At 44.8% G+C, this 19,665-nt stretch overlaps 2 protein-coding genes and 1 pseudogene across 2 annotated transcripts; all 3 read left to right on the top strand.

Moving 5' to 3' along the window:
- The first annotated feature begins 5 nt into the window (after positions 1-5).
- LOC115123410 (uncharacterized) lies at positions 6-9,867 on the top strand. Its single transcript, XM_029652750.2, has 5 exons — positions 6-272; positions 999-1,892; positions 2,107-2,501; positions 6,054-6,243; positions 8,125-9,867. Exons 1-5 carry the CDS (start codon positions 182-184, stop codon positions 9,201-9,203), a joined length of 2,649 nt encoding a protein of 882 aa, XP_029508610.2. The 5' UTR covers positions 6-181; the 3' UTR covers positions 9,204-9,867.
- A 683-nt stretch (positions 9,868-10,550) lies between these two features.
- LOC135562385 (proteinase-activated receptor 1-like) lies at positions 10,551-12,806 on the top strand (annotated as a pseudogene).
- Positions 12,807-13,377: 571 nt separating this feature from the next.
- On the top strand, positions 13,378-18,920 carry LOC135562384 (proteinase-activated receptor 2-like). The gene is made up of 2 exons (XM_065004693.1): positions 13,378-15,297; positions 17,177-18,920. Exons 1-2 carry the CDS (start codon positions 15,195-15,197, stop codon positions 18,253-18,255), a joined length of 1,182 nt encoding a protein of 393 aa, XP_064860765.1. The 5' UTR covers positions 13,378-15,194; the 3' UTR covers positions 18,256-18,920.
- The last annotated feature ends 745 nt before the right edge of the window (positions 18,921-19,665 follow it).

Raw genomic sequence — 19,665 nt, forward strand, 5'->3', positions numbered from 1 at the left:
AAAAAAAAAAAGCTATAATATGCGTCATGGTGGGACAGGCGACTATGAACTATCTGAAAGCGACAGTTTGGTAGAGTTTAGTGCAGCAACAGTGAGGAGACAGACTAAACATACAGATTAAAAAACGTTTCCAGATCTAGCAGAAGCGCTGTATGCTTTATTAGTAAACCTGTTAATCTTTATGGGACTTCATTGCAGTTCTGGGAGGATGTTTTATAAAACTGTTCTTATCCTGGCAGCCGTGCACGCGGCTTCGTCCGCGGTTTATAACGGTGAGTAGAATTCCCCTTATGTGTGATGAAATGTTTGTTTCCTCATAAAGTGTGTCACTTTAACTTAAAAGTATTTCATACAAAACAACGTGTAGGCGACACTTTGTAGACCCTCTTGATATGTAGCCACACATATTATTTTCCAAATGTTCACTCATTCTTCTAGGCTATAACAGGTCGGCGTGGAAGGTGACTTCATTTTTATGCACTGAATTATCACAAGATAGGCTTAGATGTAGCCAACAAATTCATGCACGTTTTTTGTTGTTGTAAATCGTCTCCAAACATTTATAGACAGTCAGGCATACATATTCCTAAATATAAATGACCAAGTCATGGTATATTTTGAATAGGCCTATAGACTATTGTAACCAAAAAGAAAGGATTATATTCATTCTCTCACACATTGTGTACTTTACTGATATACTTTTCATTCATAGGCTGTGATGGATCAAAACAGCTCGAAATGAATTGCCATGGTCAGGACCCCAAAAGTGTTATTTTTGAACACATTTAAGTAGTTGGCCATTTTATTAACATTGTATCCCCTCATATCAAGACATGACTCATCCTATTTCAAGGAGATCCTATAAAGAAAGCCAAACAGTCTGTTTGAGGCTCTCCACGCCACTGAGCTCTATGACTGTATTACAATGTAGAGCGCAGTGCTCCACACCTATCCTCATGTGTGGCTGACTCACATCTCTATGTTGTTTTTCTGCTCAGGCAGCGCCATCGTTAGGACCTTTGCCAGGCGATTAGTCACGGAATGGCCCCTGGTCACAGACGAGCCTATAGATCTGGACCTGCTGGACTACTACCCAAACGAAGACAGAAATGGGCCCGGAGGCAGACTCAACCATGGATCCGCACCGGGACAGAGAGTTGGGTTTATTAACGGGTCCAGACTGGGACAGGTGGAACTGGGCTCGGTCAGGAATGTTACAGGAGTCTGGTCTTACGCTATCTCTGTTACGGCCAACGACTTCCTCACAGGCCGTCTGTCCACCATCTTCATCCCGACGCTTTACACCGTCGTCTTCCTCATCAGCGTGCCCCTCAACACTGTCGCCATGGTGACCTTTTCCCGACAGATCCGTCCCATGAAGCCGGCGGTGATCTACATGCTGAACCTGGCGGCCGCTGACCTCCTGTTCGCCCTATTGCTGCCCTTCAAGATCGCCTACCACTACAGCGGCAACGACTGGGGCTTCGGCGAGGGGATGTGCCGCCTGGTCACTGCCGCCTTCTACTGCAACATGTACTCCTCCGTCCTCCTTATGACCTGTATCAGCGTGGACCGCCTGCTGGCCGTGGCCTACCCCATCAACTCCCTGGCCTGGAGGAGTCCATGTAACGCAGCCCTGGCCTGCAGCTCCATGTGGGTCCTGGCTGTGGGTGGCTCGCTGCCCCTGGTCCTCTCACAGCAGACGGTCTACTACGACCCACTGGGCATAACCACCTGCCATGACATCCAGGACCTGAAGCTGTTAGAGGGGCGCTACCTCTTCTTCTTCCCCATTCTCTCCTGCACCCTCTACTTCCTGCCGCTGTTCGTCACGGTGACCTGCTACTCCCGGGTGGTGCAAGTGCTCAACAGGGCTCCACACGGCGTCATAGGTAAATAGAAACCAGACTTATGCACTTCACAAATGATATGCAGCACAGTGACCACCCACTGTCATCATGCAGTTTTACTAATAGGAGCGGTTTCACAGACCAAGTTTTTGGTCTAAAAAGTTGGCTATTTGTATTGATTCTCTTTTCCATGTCTTCTGCACAACAACCTTCCCCATAAGAGGATAACAACATTTTCTATTGGAATTTGATCTAGGTCGTTCAAGGCAGAAGGCACGGGCAGTGGTGATGGTGGTCATCGTGCTGGTGGTGTTTGTGATTTGTTTCACGCCCACCAACGCCATCCTTCTGGCTCACTACCTCCAGATTGGTGGGCGGGTGGCGGGGGAGCCGGACGCCACTCACGTGGCCTACCTGGTGTCTCTGTGTGTGGGGAGCATAAGCTGCTGCCTGGACCCCCTGGTCTACTACTTTGGCTCGTCCCGGTGCCAGAGGCAGCTTGCGGCGGCTCTGGGGTGCCGGGCGGCCGCAGAGGGAGGGAAGAATCTGGCCTCAACCTCTGGTTCTTCCAGCACCAGCACCAGCACCAGGATAAGTAAGGTGGATGCCTTCCAGGCCAGCCTCATCAGCCAGTACAAGAAACTCCTGGTCTGATGGATGGAGACACAGAGAGCTGTTTATGATTTATTTACTAAAGTGAAGAATATATATTTCATTGACTGAAGTGAAGATTATATATTTAGTACGTACACTGAGTATACCAAACATTCGGGAACACCTTCCTAATATTGAGTTGCAATCCCACCCTCTTGCATTTAGAACAGTCTTAATTCATAGGTGTCGACTCCAATGCTTCCCACAGTTGTGTCAAGTTGGCTGGATGTCCTTTGGGTGGCGGGCCATTCTTGATACACACAGGAAACGGTTGAGCATGAACAAATCCAGCAGCATTGCAGTTCCTAACACAAACCGGTGCGCCTGTCACCTACTACCATACCCTGTTCAAAGGCACTTCAATCTTTTGTCTGGCCTATTCCTCTGAAAGGCACACATACACAATCTATCTTTTAATTGTCTCAAGGCTTTACCTCTCCTCCCCTTCAACTACACTGATTGAAGTGGATTTAACAAGTGACATTAATAAGGGATCATTGCTTTCACCTGGTCAGTCAATGTCATGGAAAGAGCAGGGGTTCTTAATGTTTTGTACACTCAGTGTATTTCCCTTTTCCAGACAGTGTATATATGGTCTTAAAGATAGCCATGGAGCAAGCTAGGTTTTTTTCTGAGGAGACGTTATGGATTTGGCTCGTACGTTGAATTCAGTCAGACATTCATCTGTAGCCTGTGACTCCTGGGCCTGGTTTAGCTATACCCAACTATATGAAGAAGATAAAAAAAACATTTAAACCGTTTTATTTAACTAGGCAAGTCGGTTAAGAACAAATTCTTATTTACAAGGACGGCCTACCCCGGCCCAACCAGTGCAAGAAGCTGCGTGTCCGATTGATATGGATCAAAGCTGTTTCTGACCTGAAACCCAACCACCAAGAAGGTACATTAGGCTGAGAGAAAAATGAACATTTCCATGTATAAAAATGTAACGCAATGATAATGTATAACATCTTTAAATTTGTATCTTAAATATATTTCCCGTTGAAGTTGCTATTCTTGAAGTAGGTTTATGGTCCCCAAAGCAGTGTCTAGGAAGTTTGATGGTTTGTGATAAGGGAATTACAAAGGGGTCTTTGTTCAATCAGGTATTGTACCATTTCTTAAAAGAACACTGTGGACAATACAAGGAAATGCTTTTATACGCAGGTTTGGTGAGCTCACGTCCACGCCTGTAGTGTAGGATCTGTTTCTGTTCAAATTTACCATATTATATCGCTACAATAACTTTAGCTCAGACTCATTATTGCAGTACATTTCTAATTGTGTGAATATGTAGTGTGTTTGCAGAAATGGAAAAGCTTTGAGGCAACTCCAATACACAGCCTAGGAGGGCTAAGGTAGCGTAAGTAGTGCTGTGAGGCCCCCTATTGGTCTAAATCATACTTACGTCAAGTCAATTTTATTTCACATTACATCCAGCGGGTGGTGCTGCGTAGCTATTTATACTGCACAAAAATATAAACGTAACATGTAGTTTTGGTCCCAAGTTTCATGAGCTGAAATAAGATCCCAGAAATATTCCATACGCACAAAAAGCTTATTTCCTTAAAATGTTGTGCACAAATCCCTGTTAGTGAGCATTTCTCCTTTGCCGAGATAATCCATCCATCTGCCAGGCGTGGCATATCAAGAAGCTGATAAAACAGCATGATCATTACACAGGTGCACCTTGTGCTGGGGGACAATAAAAGGCCACTCTAAAATGTGCCATTTTGTCACAGATGTCAGATGTTTTGAGGGAACGTGGAATTGGCGTGCTGACTGCAGGAATGTCCACCAGAGCTATTGCCAGAGAATTTAATGTTCATTTCTCTACCATATGCCGCCTCCAACTTCATCTCACAACCACAGACCACGTGTAATCACACCATCCCAGGATCTCCACATCCGGCTTCTTCACCTGAGGGATTGTCTGAGACCAGCCACCCGGACAACTGATGAAACTGAGGAGTATTTCTGTCTGTAATAAAGCCTTTTTTGGGGGGAAAAACTCATTCTGATTGGCTGGGCCTGGCTCCCCAGTGCGTGGGCCTATGCCCTCCCAGGCCTACCCACGGCTGCACCCCTGCCCGTTCATGTGAAATCCATAGATTAGGACCTAATTAATTTATTTCAATTGACTGATTTCCTTATATGAACCTTAACTCAGTAACATTTTTTAAATTGTTGCATGATGCATATATTTGTTCAGTATATAGTTCAAACAAGTACTCAGCATGCTAATAGAACATATTTGGTTTGAATAAATGAAACATTGCTGAATTTTAATGGTCTTAGGTGCCATAAAGACATTACAAAAAAAGCAATGGTAAATATTTATAATAAAGCATCCTTTCAGTTTTAAAAATGTTTATTAGGAGGAAGGATTTCAAATAATGGACGCATTGCGATTTGCTGAAATATGGAGTAATACATTTTAACGCACACACACACATATACACACACACACATATACACACACTCAAACATGTCGATAATTTCAGGTAGTTGACCAAATGAGTTCTACAATAAACAATACTTTTTTTTCTATTATGACCTTAAGACAAAAGGTCAGATAACATTGCTACTTCCCGTTCTCTCCTCTGTCCCCCATCACCACCAATCCTATCCATTCCTTTCCACCTGAAGGAAGACAAACAGAGCAGGAGAAAAGCACCTGCGAGTCCTCAAGCAACTAGCCTTCTGCATTAAATGACACATTTTATTGGCCAAACAGAGATGCTAGTGACTAAGTCAAACAAAAAGACCAAACCTTTGGAACTTCCACTGAGCCTGCCCTGAGGACACTGAACCTTATGCAACACACACCCCTCTCTCTCATTCATATCATAAACCTTTGTTATGTGTTGCAACTGGGAACATAAAGAAGGAGAAGAAAATGGCAGAGGATAATCTATTTCTTATTCTTTAACCTTGAGGAAATATTCTTGATGCACTTTTCTTTTCCACTGGGAGGTTAACCCACTATTTACTAGCCTACCTACTAATCTACTGCCGTGCTGTGCTGAGATGTCATTTTCCTTAGGCCTATGCAGGTGGTATTGAGGTTGCCCCTTCGCACAGCTCTAGGATCAGCTTATACCAAGGTTCCCCAACTAGTGGCCAGCTGGACAAATTTGGCCCACAGGTGGTTTTATTTGGCCCCATGTTTTCTGAGCAAAAAATAAATATTCATTGTCGGACATATTTGTTTATACAAACACCAGAAAATCATCTCCAAGTTATTTTAATTTGGGAAATCTGTTACTAAGTATTTCCACGCACAATTGAGAGACGTGGTCTTATACAAACGTCAGCAAGGTTTGAAATGATGTTTGGGCTTGGTTAATTTGCAGTCTACAAATTAGTTGTAATTATTTTCCAGCCCCCGACCATCCGCTCAATTTGAAGCCTTTGTGTAAAAACACAAAACTGACCTTAGATCAGTGTCTGAGGGCGAGATCCTACTAGAGCCAGTCAGCCTGAGGAGACAGGTTTTTTCTCTTCCCACCTGTTATGTGAGGGCGGGATGTGGTACTTCCTCTTTAGTTCACTTTAACGTCGTGCGGACAGAAGGAATCCACAAACAAACGCGCCGTCGGCATTCAACACTCTTCAGACATCGCATATAGGTTGATGCTGGATCCTTTTGTGGAAGTTAACATGAGTTTTAAGCCACATTGTTTGAAACTGATATTTTTATTGGCCTGTGCCGGGCACTGTATGTCTCAGGAAACTGGTAAGAGCTAGCCCTTTACCCTCGTCTAGTTATTGGTGTGTTTTTGTTCGTTGTGATATTCTTTAATGTGTTTATGGTAGAAATATTGAGTCAGATCCCCTCTCTGATTCCTAAATGAATACGTTTGTGAAATACTCCTTGTCTTAAGGTTTGTAAGAACGACATCGATTGCAGGTGATTGCATTCGTTTTGGAACCGGTCAAATACTTTCTGTAGAACAAACTTCATGTCAGGGCAGGCTACCGAAATGAAAAAGTAATCTAGGTGTTTTATATTAAACATGAATGGAGTAACGTAAACTCGTACATCGCCTTGGTCCGTACAATTGCCCTTATTTTAGCGCCCCAAAAACGTAATACTTCCAGATGAACCGTAATGTAAATACCATTGTAAAGCACAATTTCTCCCCTTTCCAACAGAATCAATTATATGACCTGAATGCTGCCCCTTTCTGCATAATTCAATCAGGCAATGAGCCCGTCGGGTCTTTTTAAAAATGGCGGGTGGGGAAGCAAAACTAATGCGTGATAGTGAGAAGGAGAGATGTCACAATTGCTTTTTTCACTCGATCTGTCCAACTTAACACCTTATTGCCTTAAATGTAAATAAAACACTATAAAGAGTTTATATAATGTGTCTTTACATACCTATTTGAAGGTTTGTGTTGAATTTGAATCAGGTTTTTAGGACGGTGCTAAAGTGATCTTTGAAGTAAACAGCGGCTTTGAGAATGATGATCGCAATGATGGTGAAAAATAATGACTAGGTATCCCCCCCCTTATGTCACTGTCCATTTCTTGTTTTTAAAGGATGATAGAAGTGCTACAGCTGGTGGAGAGAGATTGTAAGACAGAAATAGTTGCTTTGTGCGTGCTGTACGTTACGACATGACACGTCAAGATGTAACGGAGGGTCCGTTTTGTTCAACAGTTCGATCAACGCTTGAATAGAAACCTAGTTCACACCCCCGATGTTGACGTCACAGTAAGATTCTGTTTCCCTATGCAAAAGTGAACGTTTTCTCTGCCTTCCCAATGAAAACTAATTAGAAAATCCAAACATTTTATTGAATGGAGAAGAGATGTTGTATCACAGAACAATGAGATATATTTTACTGGATGTATAACTGTGACTTCTGATTGGCGTTTCCACTCACTACCAAATATGGTGATGAATGGGGTGGCCAGTAGTGGGAGAAGATGGAGTAAGATGGATTTTTTTTGTTCTGACAACCGCCTTGGAATCCTACTGTTCAATTTGAGAAGGGCGCTCCTCCCTCCCCGCTTTCGCCCGATGACATGACTGGCCTTTGTCCAGTGTACAATAAGTCCCTCATCAATCAGTATGGTCACATGGTACTTTCAAGACAACTGGGAACTTGGGGGAAAAAACGTGGTCAAACATGACGTCAGTGATCTTCAAGTCGGAGCTCTAGAAAGATGCCCAAGTTTCCCAGTTATTTTGAACGGGGCGGTTGCATGCGTCAACCAATGGTTGCGTGCCACGTCATCGACTGACATTATAGCAATCTGTATGTGGTTAGCTGATATGTCAAATACTTATCCAGGCGTTGTAAGATCTGGCAAGGGTGAGCAACACTTGGGCAGAGGAACGCGCCCAAAATGTCATCCCACATACTAATGACAGACTTTTGACGGTCAAGATTTAAGAGAAAATGACCACCTGGAGTCTTATTAGTTGACTTCATATAATTTGTCTTTATGTTGGCTCTATATAATTTCAACTAATAGTTGAAGCATGAACCTGACATATAATTAAATCACATGTCTATTGTATTCAAATGGCATACTTTTTAACCCCTTTGTCAGAATTCCTTAATAGCCCTGTTCCTACTCGCCTTGTTCCTCTTCTCTTTCTCAGAGCAGATCGATGCTGATGTTATCAACCGAGGCTTCACGGGGACCGAGTCACCGGAAGGAGTGTGGGTCTCCCAGACGGCCCACATGGTCCTGGACAGTCGTCTGACCACGGTGTTCCTCCCCATCGTCTACATCGTGGTGTTTGCTGTGGGGCTCCCCACCAACGCCATGGCCATCTGGGTCTTCCTGTTCAGGACCAAGAAGAAGCACCCTGCCGCCATCTACATGGCCAACCTGGCTCTGTCCGACCTGCTCTTTGTCATCTGGACTCCCCTGAAGATCGCCTACCACTTCAACGGTAACGACTGGATCTATGGAGAGGGGTTGTGTAAAGTCCTGGTGGGCTTCTTCTATGGGAACATGTACTGCTCCATCCTCTTCATCACCTGTCTGAGTGTCCAGCGCTACTGGGCCATCGTCAAACCACTCTCCCAGAATAGGAGAAATAACGAGGTAGCCATCGGCGTCTCTGTCGCAGTCTGGGTGGGGGTCTGGCTGATGACCACCCCTCTCTACCTCTATGACCAGACGGTCACAGTGACCAACCTCAACATCATCACATGCCACGACGTCACCCGACCCAGCCAGAATAGCATGGCCGCAGGCTACTTCCTGACCATGGGAATCCTGGGATTTGTAGTTCCCACCGTGGTGTGCGTGGTGGCCTACATTCTGATGCTCAAGTCCCTGAGGAACTCCATGACAGATGCCAGCATCACTAAGACTCGGCGCAAGGCGGTGGTGCTAATCATCACCGTGTTGGTCATGTTCCTGGTCTGTTTCACCCCCAGTAACATCATGCTGCTGGTGCACTACTCCCTCCTGCTGGCCGGAGGCGTGAACAACGGCTACGGCTTCTACATCTCTACCCTGTGTCTGGCCGCCCTCAACAGCTGCCTGGATCCGTTCATCTACTACTTCATCTCAGAGGAGTTCAGGCAGCATGTGAAAAACACACTGAGATGCCGCAGCGAGAGGACGGTGGAGAGAATGAGGGTCTCGTTCAACGCTCTGAAGTACTCCAAAAAGAGTAGCACCTACACTTCAGACTCTGGGAAAACACAGAGCAGCTCCTGTTAAGGAGGGGGTTGTCATGTGGAGATAGTTGGCTGTACTGATGTTTTTCAAAGAACTGGATGGGTGAAAGGGAATACCGGGTTGGTGTCGATTTACCATGTTCCTTTCACCTGACATCTGTTGTCATCAGTATCAATGGAGACGAAGCCATTTTAAATGGAGATGCAACCCCAGACTACTTCATATATTATGTGCTTATTACATTGCCTTCTCTCTCCTCATACATTTTTTTTTTGGTTTTGTGCAGATTTTGTTGGTTTTATGTAGAGGACAAAATTGCTAAGTGTGAAGTGGCATTGTTTTTATTCTGTGTTTCTGATCCATTCCCCACATTTAAATAGTCTGATGTCCATTAAGTTTGTTCCAGCACAGCAGCTCTTTAAAACTGTAAACTTGGTTCTCAGTGCCATATAGCACTGACCCTTCACTTCTGGTAATGTGCACTGTTCTTTATTAAATGAGCCATACTTGACCTAAATCATGAATCGATGATCTTTGTAGCACCTATGCGTCCTTGTAAATGCACATCGGATTGACTCAGGTGACATGTATAAATTGTTTTATTTATTGTTCTTTAAAAAATATATGTAGTGTATACATTTTCTTTTTCTGCATATTGCGATGAAATATGTCATGTCTTTATTTTTTATTAAAAAATTAAATTCTATGGCCTTGGTTTTCAGTCAGCCGAGTGGCATTTAGCTTTGGTTCCTTCTGTGGTGAGATTGCTTGCATGAACAAATAGAAAGGGGAAGAACTGATTATCTGGAATGCACAGCATAGCTGTGAGGGGTGGGGGTGCTGCGCTGTGGGGTGGGGGGTGCTGCGCTGTGGGGGGGGTGCTGCGCTGTGAGGGGTGCTGTGGGGGTGCTGCGCTGTGGGGTGGGGGTGCTGCGCTGTGGGGTGGGGGTGCTGCGCTGTGGGGGGGTGCTGCGCTGTGGGGGGGGTGCTGCGCTGTGGGGGGGTGCTGCGCTGTGAGGGGGTGCTGTGCTGTGAGGGTGGGGGGTGCTGCGCTGTGAGGGGGTGCTGCGCTGTGAGGGGTGCTGTGGGGGTGCTGCGCTGTGAGGGGGTGGGGGGTGCTGCGCTGTGAGGGGTGGGGTGCTGCGCTGTGAGGGGTGGGGGGTGCTGCGCTGTGAGGGGTGGGGGGTGGGGGTGCTGCGCTGTGAGGGTGAGGGTGGGGGGTGCTGCGCTGTGAGGGGTGCTGTGGGGGTGCTGCGCTGCGATTTCCATTTTCTTGGAAGGGAGTAGTTTGGGGGTGGGAACTATGTTGCCTGCGCTGCAGACAGCTCTATTGGTCTGTTTAATAAAGGACTTAAAGGTCCAGTGCATTTTTTGGGGGGGTGATTTTTCATGATTTGCTGCCTGGTCACTGCCGCCTTCTACTGCAACATGTACTCCTCCGTCCTCCTTATGACCTGTATCAGCGTGGACCGCCTGCTGGCCGTGGCCTACCCCATCAACTCCCTGGCCTGGAGGAGTCCATGTAACGCAGCCCTGGCCTGCAGCTCCATGTGGGTCCTGGCTGTGGGTGGCTCGCTGCCCCTGGTCCTCTCACAGCAGACGGTCTACTACGACCCACTGGGCATAACCACCTGCCATGACATCCAGGACCTGAAGCTGTTAGAGGGGCGCTACCTCTTCTTCTTCCCCATTCTCTCCTGCACCCTCTACTTCCTGCCGCTGTTCGTCACGGTGACCTGCTACTCCCGGGTGGTGCAAGTGCTCAACAGGGCTCCACACGGCGTCATAGGTAAATAGAAACCAGACTTATGCACTTCACAAATGATATGCAGCACAGTGACCACCCACTGTCATCATGCAGTTTTACTAATAGGAGCGGTTTCACAGACCAAGTTTTTGGTCTAAAAAGTTGGCTATTTGTATTGATTCTCTTTTCCATGTCTTCTGCACAACAACCTTCCCCATAAGAGGATAACAACATTTTCTATTGGAATTTGATCTAGGTCGTTCAAGGCAGAAGGCACGGGCAGTGGTGATGGTGGTCATCGTGCTGGTGGTGTTTGTGATTTGTTTCACGCCCACCAACGCCATCCTTCTGGCTCACTACCTCCAGATTGGTGGGCGGGTGGCGGGAGCCGGACGCCACTCACGTGGCCTACCTGGTGTCTCTGTGTGTGGGGAGCATAAGCTGCTGCCTGGACCCCCTGGTCTACTACTTTGGCTCGTCCCGGTGCCAGAGGCAGCTTGCGGCGGCTCTGGGGTGCCGGGCGGCCGCAGAGGGAGGGAAGAATCTGGCCTCAACCTCTGGTTCTTCCAGCACCAGCACCAGCACCAGGATAAGTAAGGTGGATGCCTTCCAGGCCAGCCTCATCAGCCAGTACAAGAAACTCCTGGTCTGATGGATGGAGACACAGAGAGCTGTTTATGATTTATTTACTAAAGTGAAGAATATATATTTCATTGACTGAAGTGAAGATTATATATTTAGTACGTACACTGAGTATACCAAACATTCGGGAACACCTTCCTAATATTGAGTTGCAATCCCACCCTCTTGCATTTAGAACAGTCTTAATTCATAGGTGTCGACTCCAATGCTTCCCACAGTTGTGTCAAGTTGGCTGGATGTCCTTTGGGTGGCGGGCCATTCTTGATACACACAGGAAACGGTTGAGCATGAACAAATCCAGCAGCATTGCAGTTCCTAACACAAACCGGTGCGCCTGTCACCTACTACCATACCCTGTTCAAAGGCACTTCAATCTTTTGTCTGGCCTATTCCTCTGAAAGGCACACATACACAATCTATCTTTTAATTGTCTCAAGGCTTTACCTCTCCTCCCCTTCAACTACACTGATTGAAGTGGATTTAACAAGTGACATTAATAAGGGATCATTGCTTTCACCTGGTCAGTCAATGTCATGGAAAGAGCAGGGGTTCTTAATGTTTTGTACACTCAGTGTATTTCCCTTTTCCAGACAGTGTATATATGGTCTTAAAGATAGCCATGGAGCAAGCTAGGTTTTTTTCTGAGGAGACGTTATGGATTTGGCTCGTACGTTGAATTCAGTCAGACATTCATCTGTAGCCTGTGACTCCTGGGCCTGGTTTAGCTATACCCAACTATATGAAGAAGATAAAAAAACATTTAAACCGTTTTATTTAACTAGGCAAGTCGGTTAAGAACAAATTCTTATTTACAAGGACGGCCTACCCGGCCCAACCAGTGCAAGAAGCTGCGTGTCCGATTGATATGGATCAAAGCTGTTTCTGACCTGAAACCCAACCACCAGAAGGTACATTAGGCTGAGAGAAAAATGAACATTTCCATGTATAAAAATGTAACGCAATGATAATGTATAACATCTTTAAATTTGTATCTTAAATATATTTCCCGTTGAAGTTGCTATTCTTGAAGTAGGTTTATGGTCCCCAAAGCAGTGTCTAGGAAGTTTGATGGTTTGTGATAAGGGAATTACAAAGGGGTCTTTGTTCAATCAGGTATTGTACCATTTCTTAAAGAACACTGTGGACAATACAAGGAAATGCTTTTATACGCAGGTTTGGTGAGCTCACGTCCACGCCTGTAGTGTAGGATCTGTTTCTGTTCAAATTTACCATATTATATCGCTACAATAACTTTAGCTCAGACTCATTATTGCAGTACATTTCTAATTGTGTGAATATGTAGTGTGTTTGCAGAAATGGAAAAGCTTTGAGGCAACTCCAATACACAGCCTAGGAGGGCTAAGGTAGCGTAAGTAGTGCTGTGAGGCCCCCTATTGGTCTAAATCATACTTACGTCAAGTCAATTTTATTTCACATTACATCCAGCGGGTGGTGCTGCGTAGCTATTTATACTGCACAAAAATATAAACGTAACATGTAGTTTTGGTCCCAAGTTTCATGAGCTGAAATAAGATCCCAGAAATATTCCATACGCACAAAAAGCTTATTTCCTTAAAATGTTGTGCACAAATCCCTGTTAGTGAGCATTTCTCCTTTGCCGAGATAATCCATCCATCTGCCAGGCGTGGCATATCAAGAAGCTGATAAAACAGCATGATCATTACACAGGTGCACCTTGTGCTGGGGGACAATAAAAGGCCACTCTAAAATGTGCCATTTTGTCACAGATGTCAGATGTTTTGAGGGAACGTGGAATTGGCGTGCTGACTGCAGGAATGTCCACCAGAGCTATTGCCAGAGAATTTAATGTTCATTTCTCTACCATATGCCGCCTCCAACTTCATCTCACAACCACAGACCACGTGTAATCACACCATCCCAGGATCTCCACATCCGGCTTCTTCACCTGAGGGATTGTCTGAGACCAGCCACCCGGACAACTGATGAAACTGAGGAGTATTTCTGTCTGTAATAAAGCCTTTTTTGGGGGGAAAAACTCATTCTGATTGGCTGGGCCTGGCTCCCCAGTGGGTGGGCCTATGCCCTCCCAGGCCTACCCACGGCTGCACCCCTGCCCGTTCATGTGAAATCCATAGATTAGGACCTAATTAATTTATTTCAATTGACTGATTTCCTTATATGAACCTTAACTCAGTAAAATTTTTTAAATTGTTGCATGATGCATATATTTGTTCAGTATATAGTTCAAACAAGTACTCAGCTTGCTAATAGAACATATTTGGTTTGAATAAATGAAACATTGCTGAATTTTAATGGTCTTAGGTGCCATAAAGACATTACAAAAAACGCAATGGTAAATATTTATAATAAAGCATCCTTTCAGTTTTAAAAATGTTTATTAGGAGGAAGGATTTCAAATAATGGACGCATTGCGATTTGCTGAAATATTGAGTAATACATTTTAACGCACACACACACATATACACACACACACATATACACACACTCAAACATGTCGATAATTTCAGGTAGTTGACCAAATGAGTTCTACAATAAACAATACTTTTTTTTCTATTATGACCTTAAGACAAAAGGTCAGATAACATTGCTACTTCCCGTTCTCTCCTCTGTCCCCCATCACCACCAATCCTATCCATTCCTTTCCACCTGAAGGAAGACAAACAGAGCAGGAGAAAAGCACCTGCGAGTCCTCAAGCAACTAGCCTTCTGCATTAAATGACACATTTTATTGGCCAAACAGAGATGCTAGTGACTAAGTCAAACAAAAAGACCAAACCTTTGGAACTTCCACTGAGCCTGCCCTGAGGACACTGAACCTTATGCAACACACACCCCTCTCTCTCATTCATCTCATAAACCTTTGTTATGTGTTGCAACTGGGAACATAAAGAAGGAGAAGAAAATGGCAGAGGATAATCTATTTCTTATTCTTTAACCTTGAGGAAATATTCTTGATGCACTTTTCTTTTCCACTGGGAGGTTAACCCACTATTTACTAGCCTACCTACTAATCTACTGCCGTGCTGTGCTGAGATGTCATTTTCCTTAGGCCTATGCAGGTGGTATTGAGGTTGCCCCTTCGCACAGCTCTAGGATCAGCTTATACCAAGGTTCCCCAACTAGTGGCCAGCTGGACAAATTTGGCCCACAGGTGGTTTTATTTGGCCCCCATGTTTTCTGAGCAAAAAATAAATATTCATTGTCGGACATATTTGTTTATACAAACACCAGAAAATCATCTCCAAGTTATTTTAATTTGGGAAATCTGTTACTAAGTATTTCCACGCACAATTGAGAGACGTGGTCTTATACAAACGTCAGCAAGGTTTGAAATGATGTTTGGGCTTGGTTAATTTGCAGTCTACAAATTAGTTGTAATTATTTTCCAGCCCCCGACCATCCGCTCAATTTGAAGCCTTTGTGTAAAAACACAAAACTGACCTTAGATCAGTGTCTGAGGGCGAGATCCTACTAGAGCCAGTCAGCCTGAGGAGACAGGTTTTTTTCTCTTCCCACCTGTTATGTGAGGGCGGGATGTGGTACTTCCTCTTTAGTTCACTTTAACGTCGTGCGGACAGAAGGAATCCACAAACAAACGCGCCGTCGGCATTCAACACTCTTCAGACATCGCATATAGGTTGATGCTGGATCCTTTTGTGGAAGTTAACATGAGTTTTAAGCCACATTGTTTGAAACGGATATTTTTATTGGCCTGTGCCGGGCACTGTATGTCTCAGGAAACTGGTAAGAGCTAGCCCTTTACCCTCGTCTAGTTATTGGTGTGTTTTTGTTCGTTGTGATATTCTTTAATGTGTTTATGGTAGAAATATTGAGTCAGATCCCCTCTCTGATTCCTAAATGAATACGTTTGTGAAATACTCCTTGTCTTAAGGTTTGTAAGAACGACATCGATTGCAGGTGATTGCATTCGTTTTGGAACCGGTCAAATACTTTCTGTAGAACAAACTTCATGTCAGGGCAGGCTACCGAAATGAAAAAGTAATCTAGGTGTTTTATATTAAACATGAATGGAGTAACGTAAACTCGTACATCGCCTTGGTCCGTACAATTGCCCTTATTTTAGCGCCCCAAAAACGTAATACTTCCAGATGAACCGTAATGTAAATACCATTGTAAAGCACAATTTCTCCCCTTTCCAACAGAATCAATTATATGACCTGAATGCTGCCCCTTTCTGCATAATTCAATCAGGCAATGAGCCCGTCGGGTCTTTTTAAAAATGGCGGGTGGGGAAGCAAAACTAATGCGTGATAGTGAGAAGGAGAGATGTCACAATTGCTTTTTTCACTCGATCTGTCCAACTTAACACCTTATTGCCTTAAATGTAAATAAAACACTATAAAGAGTTTATATAATGTGTCTTTACATACCTATTTGAAGGTTTGTGTTGAATTTGAATCAGGTTTTTAGGACGGTGCTAAAGTGATCTTTGAAGTAAACAGCGGCTTTGAGAATGATGATCGCAATGATGGTGAAAAATAATGACTAGGTATCCCCCCCCTTATGTCACTGTCCATTTCTTGTTTTTAAAGGATGATAGAAGTGCTACAGCTGGTGGGAGAGATTGTAAGACAGAAATAGTTGCTTTGTGCGTGCTGTACGTTACGACATGACACGTCAAGATGTAACGGAGGGTCCGTTTTGTTCAACAGTTCGATCAACGCTTGAATAGAAACCTAGTTCACACCCCGATGTTGACGTCACAGTAAGATTCTGTTTCCCTATGCAAAAGTGAACGTTTTCTCTGCCTTCCCAATGAAAACTAATTAGAAAATCCAAACATTTTATTGAATGGAGAAGAGATGTTGTATCACAGAACAATGAGATATATTTTACTGGATGTATAACTGTGACTTCTGATTGGCGTTTCCACTCACTACCAAATATGGTGATGAATGGGGTGGCCAGTAGTGGGAGAAGATGGAGTAAGATGGATTTTTTTTGTTCTGACAACCGCCTTGGAATCCTACTGTTCAATTTGAGAAGGGCGCTCCTCCCTCCCCGCTTTCGCCCGATGACATGACTGGCCTTTGTCCAGTGTACAATAAGTCCCTCATCAATCAGTATGGTCACATGGTACTTTCAAGACAACTGGGAACTTGGGGGAAAAAACGTGGTCAAACATGACGTCAGTGATCTTCAAGTCGGAGCTCTAGAAAGATGCCCAAGTTTCCCAGTTATTTTGAACGGGGCGGTTGCATGCGTCAACCAATGGTTGCGTGCCACGTCATCGACTGACATTATAGCAATCTGTATGTGGTTAGCTGATATGTCAAATACTTATCCAGGCGTTGTAAGATCTGGCAAGGGTGAGCAACACTTGGGCAGAGGAACGCGCCCAAAATGTCATCCCACATACTAATGACAGACTTTTGACGGTCAAGATTTAAGAGAAAATGACCACCTGGAGTCTTATTAGTTGACTTCATATAATTTGTCTTTATGTTGGCTCTATATAATTTCAACTAATAGTTGAAGCATGAACCTGACATATAATTAAATCACATGTCTATTGTATTCAAATGGCATACTTTTTAACCCCTTTGTCAGAATTCCTTAATAGCCCTGTTCCTACTCGCCTTGTTCCTCTTCTCTTTCTCAGAGCAGATCGATGCTGATGTTATCAACCGAGGCTTCACGGGGACCGAGTCACCGGAAGGAGTGTGGGTCTCCCAGACGGCCCACATGGTCCTGGACAGTCGTCTGACCACGGTGTTCCTCCCCATCGTCTACATCGTGGTGTTTGCTGTGGGGCTCCCCACCAACGCCATGGCCATCTGGGTCTTCCTGTTCAGGACCAAGAAGAAGCACCCTGCCGCCATCTACATGGCCAACCTGGCTCTGTCCGACCTGCTCTTTGTCATCTGGACTCCCCTGAAGATCGCCTACCACTTCAACGGTAACGACTGGATCTATGGAGAGGGGTTGTGTAAAGTCCTGGTGGGCTTCTTCTATGGGAACATGTACTGCTCCATCCTCTTCATCACCTGTCTGAGTGTCCAGCGCTACTGGGCCATCGTCAAACCACTCTCCCAGAATAGGAGAAATAACGAGGTAGCCATCGGCGTCTCTGTCGCAGTCTGGGTGGGGGTCTGGCTGATGACCACCCCTCTCTACCTCTATGACCAGACGGTCACAGTGACCAACCTCAACATCATCACATGCCACGACGTCACCCGACCCAGCCAGAATAGCATGGCCGCAGGCTACTTCCTGACCATGGGAATCCTGGGATTTGTAGTTCCCACCGTGGTGTGCGTGGTGGCCTACATTCTGATGCTCAAGTCCCTGAGGAACTCCATGACAGATGCCAGCATCACTAAGACTCGGCGCAAGGCGGTGGTGCTAATCATCACCGTGTTGGTCATGTTCCTGGTCTGTTTCACCCCCAGTAACATCATGCTGCTGGTGCACTACTCCCTCCTGCTGGCCGGAGGCGTGAACAACGGCTACGGCTTCTACATCTCTACCCTGTGTCTGGCCGCCCTCAACAGCTGCCTGGATCCGTTCATCTACTACTTCATCTCAGAGGAGTTCAGGCAGCATGTGAAAAACACACTGAGATGCCGCAGCGAGAGGACGGTGGAGAGAATGAGGGTCTCGTTCAACGCTCTGAAGTACTCCAAAAAGAGTAGCACCTACACTTCAGACTCTGGGAAAACACAGAGCAGCTCCTGTTAAGGAGGGGGTTGTCATGTGGAGATAGTTGGCTGTACTGATGTTTTTCAAAGAACTGGATGGGTGAAAGGGAATACCGGGTTGGTGTCGATTTACCATGTTCCTTTCACCTGACATCTGTTGTCATCAGTATCAATGGAGACGAAGCCATTTTAAATGGAGATGCAACCCCAGACTACTTCATATATTATGTGCTTATTACATTGCCTTCTCTCTCCTCATATTTTTTTTTTTTTGGTTTTGTGCAGATTTTGTTGGTTTTATGTAGAGGACAAAATTGCTAAGTGTGAAGTGGCATTGTTTTTATTCTGTGTTTCTGATCCATTCCCCACATTTAAATAGTCTGATGTCCATTAAGTTTGTTCCAGCACAGCAGCTCTTTAAAACTGTAAACTTGGTTCTCAGTGCCATATAGCACTGACCCTTCACTTCTGGTAATGTGCACTGTTCTTTATTAAATGAGCCATACTTGACCTAAATCATGAATCGATGATCTTTGTAGCACCTATGCGTCCTTGTAAATGCACATCGGATTGACTCAGGTGACATGTATAAATTGTTTTATTTATTGTTCTTTAAAAAATATATGTAGTGTATACATTTTCTTTTTCTGCATATTGCGATGAAATATGTCATGTCTTTATTTTTTATTAAAAAATTAAATTCTATGGCCTTGGTTTTCAGTCAGCCGAGTGGCATTTAGCTTTGGTTCCTTCTGTGGTGAGATTGCTTGCATGAACAAATAGAAAGGGGAAGAACTGATTATCTGGAATGCACAGGGGTGGGGGGGGTGCTGCGCTGTGAGGGGTGCTGTGGGGGTGCTGCGCTGCGATTTCCATTTTCTTGGAAGGGAGTAGTTTGGGGGTGGGAACTATGTTGCCTGCGCTGCAGACAGCTCTATTGGTCTGTTTAATAAAGGACTTAAAGGTCCAGTGCATTTTTTTTGGGGGGGGTGATTTTTCATGATTTGCTGCAGAACCCTCATACCCCTACATCCTGCGGCTATGATGCACGGTATAGTTTTGTCCGTGACTTTAGCCTACACCCTGAGATATGTTGCAGAAATGGCACTCTTCAACTTGGTTGACTCATCCTATTTAATCAGAATAAAGAAAGGGTGGAATGGGTTTACTTCAATGTGGAAAAATTACACATCTTAAAAAGAATTGCCTCAAGTGACATAGTCCAGGCATACATGAAATGGTGAATACTTAGTTTATGCAGCAATGCCCAAGAGAACCAATACCAGATCGGCATAGTTCTGATTTATATAGAAATGGGTAACCAGGGAGACCAGGGATGGTTGTAACCCTTCACCGTTTCTCAGCGATCGTTTCAGAACTCGATACAACCTACATCTGTCCTTTACAAATTGGTGTGGTCATATATGTAAATCAAACTGCAACTGCATGG

This window comes from Oncorhynchus nerka, linkage group LG19 (genome assembly GCF_034236695.1).
Source record: "Oncorhynchus nerka isolate Pitt River linkage group LG19, Oner_Uvic_2.0, whole genome shotgun sequence".
Taxonomy (NCBI): Eukaryota; Metazoa; Chordata; class Actinopteri; order Salmoniformes; family Salmonidae; genus Oncorhynchus; species Oncorhynchus nerka.

Bases quoted from the DNA above. Each gene is read 5' to 3' on its own strand.
- LOC135562384 (XM_065004693.1), top strand. From the start codon at position 15,195: ATGCTGGATCCTTTTGTGGAAGTTAACATGAGTTTTAAGCCACATTGT. The intron at 15,298-17,176 runs GTAAGAGCTAGC...TCTCTTTCTCAG, and splicing joins CTGTATGTCTCAGGAAACTG to AGCAGATCGATGCTGATGTT.
- LOC115123410 (XM_029652750.2), top strand. From the start codon at position 182: ATGGGACTTCATTGCAGTTCTGGGAGGATGTTTTATAAAACTGTTCTT. The intron at 273-998 runs GTGAGTAGAATT...TTTTCTGCTCAG, and splicing joins TTCGTCCGCGGTTTATAACG to GCAGCGCCATCGTTAGGACC. The intron at 6,244-8,124 runs GTAAGAGCTAGC...TCTCTTTCTCAG, and splicing joins CTGTATGTCTCAGGAAACTG to AGCAGATCGATGCTGATGTT.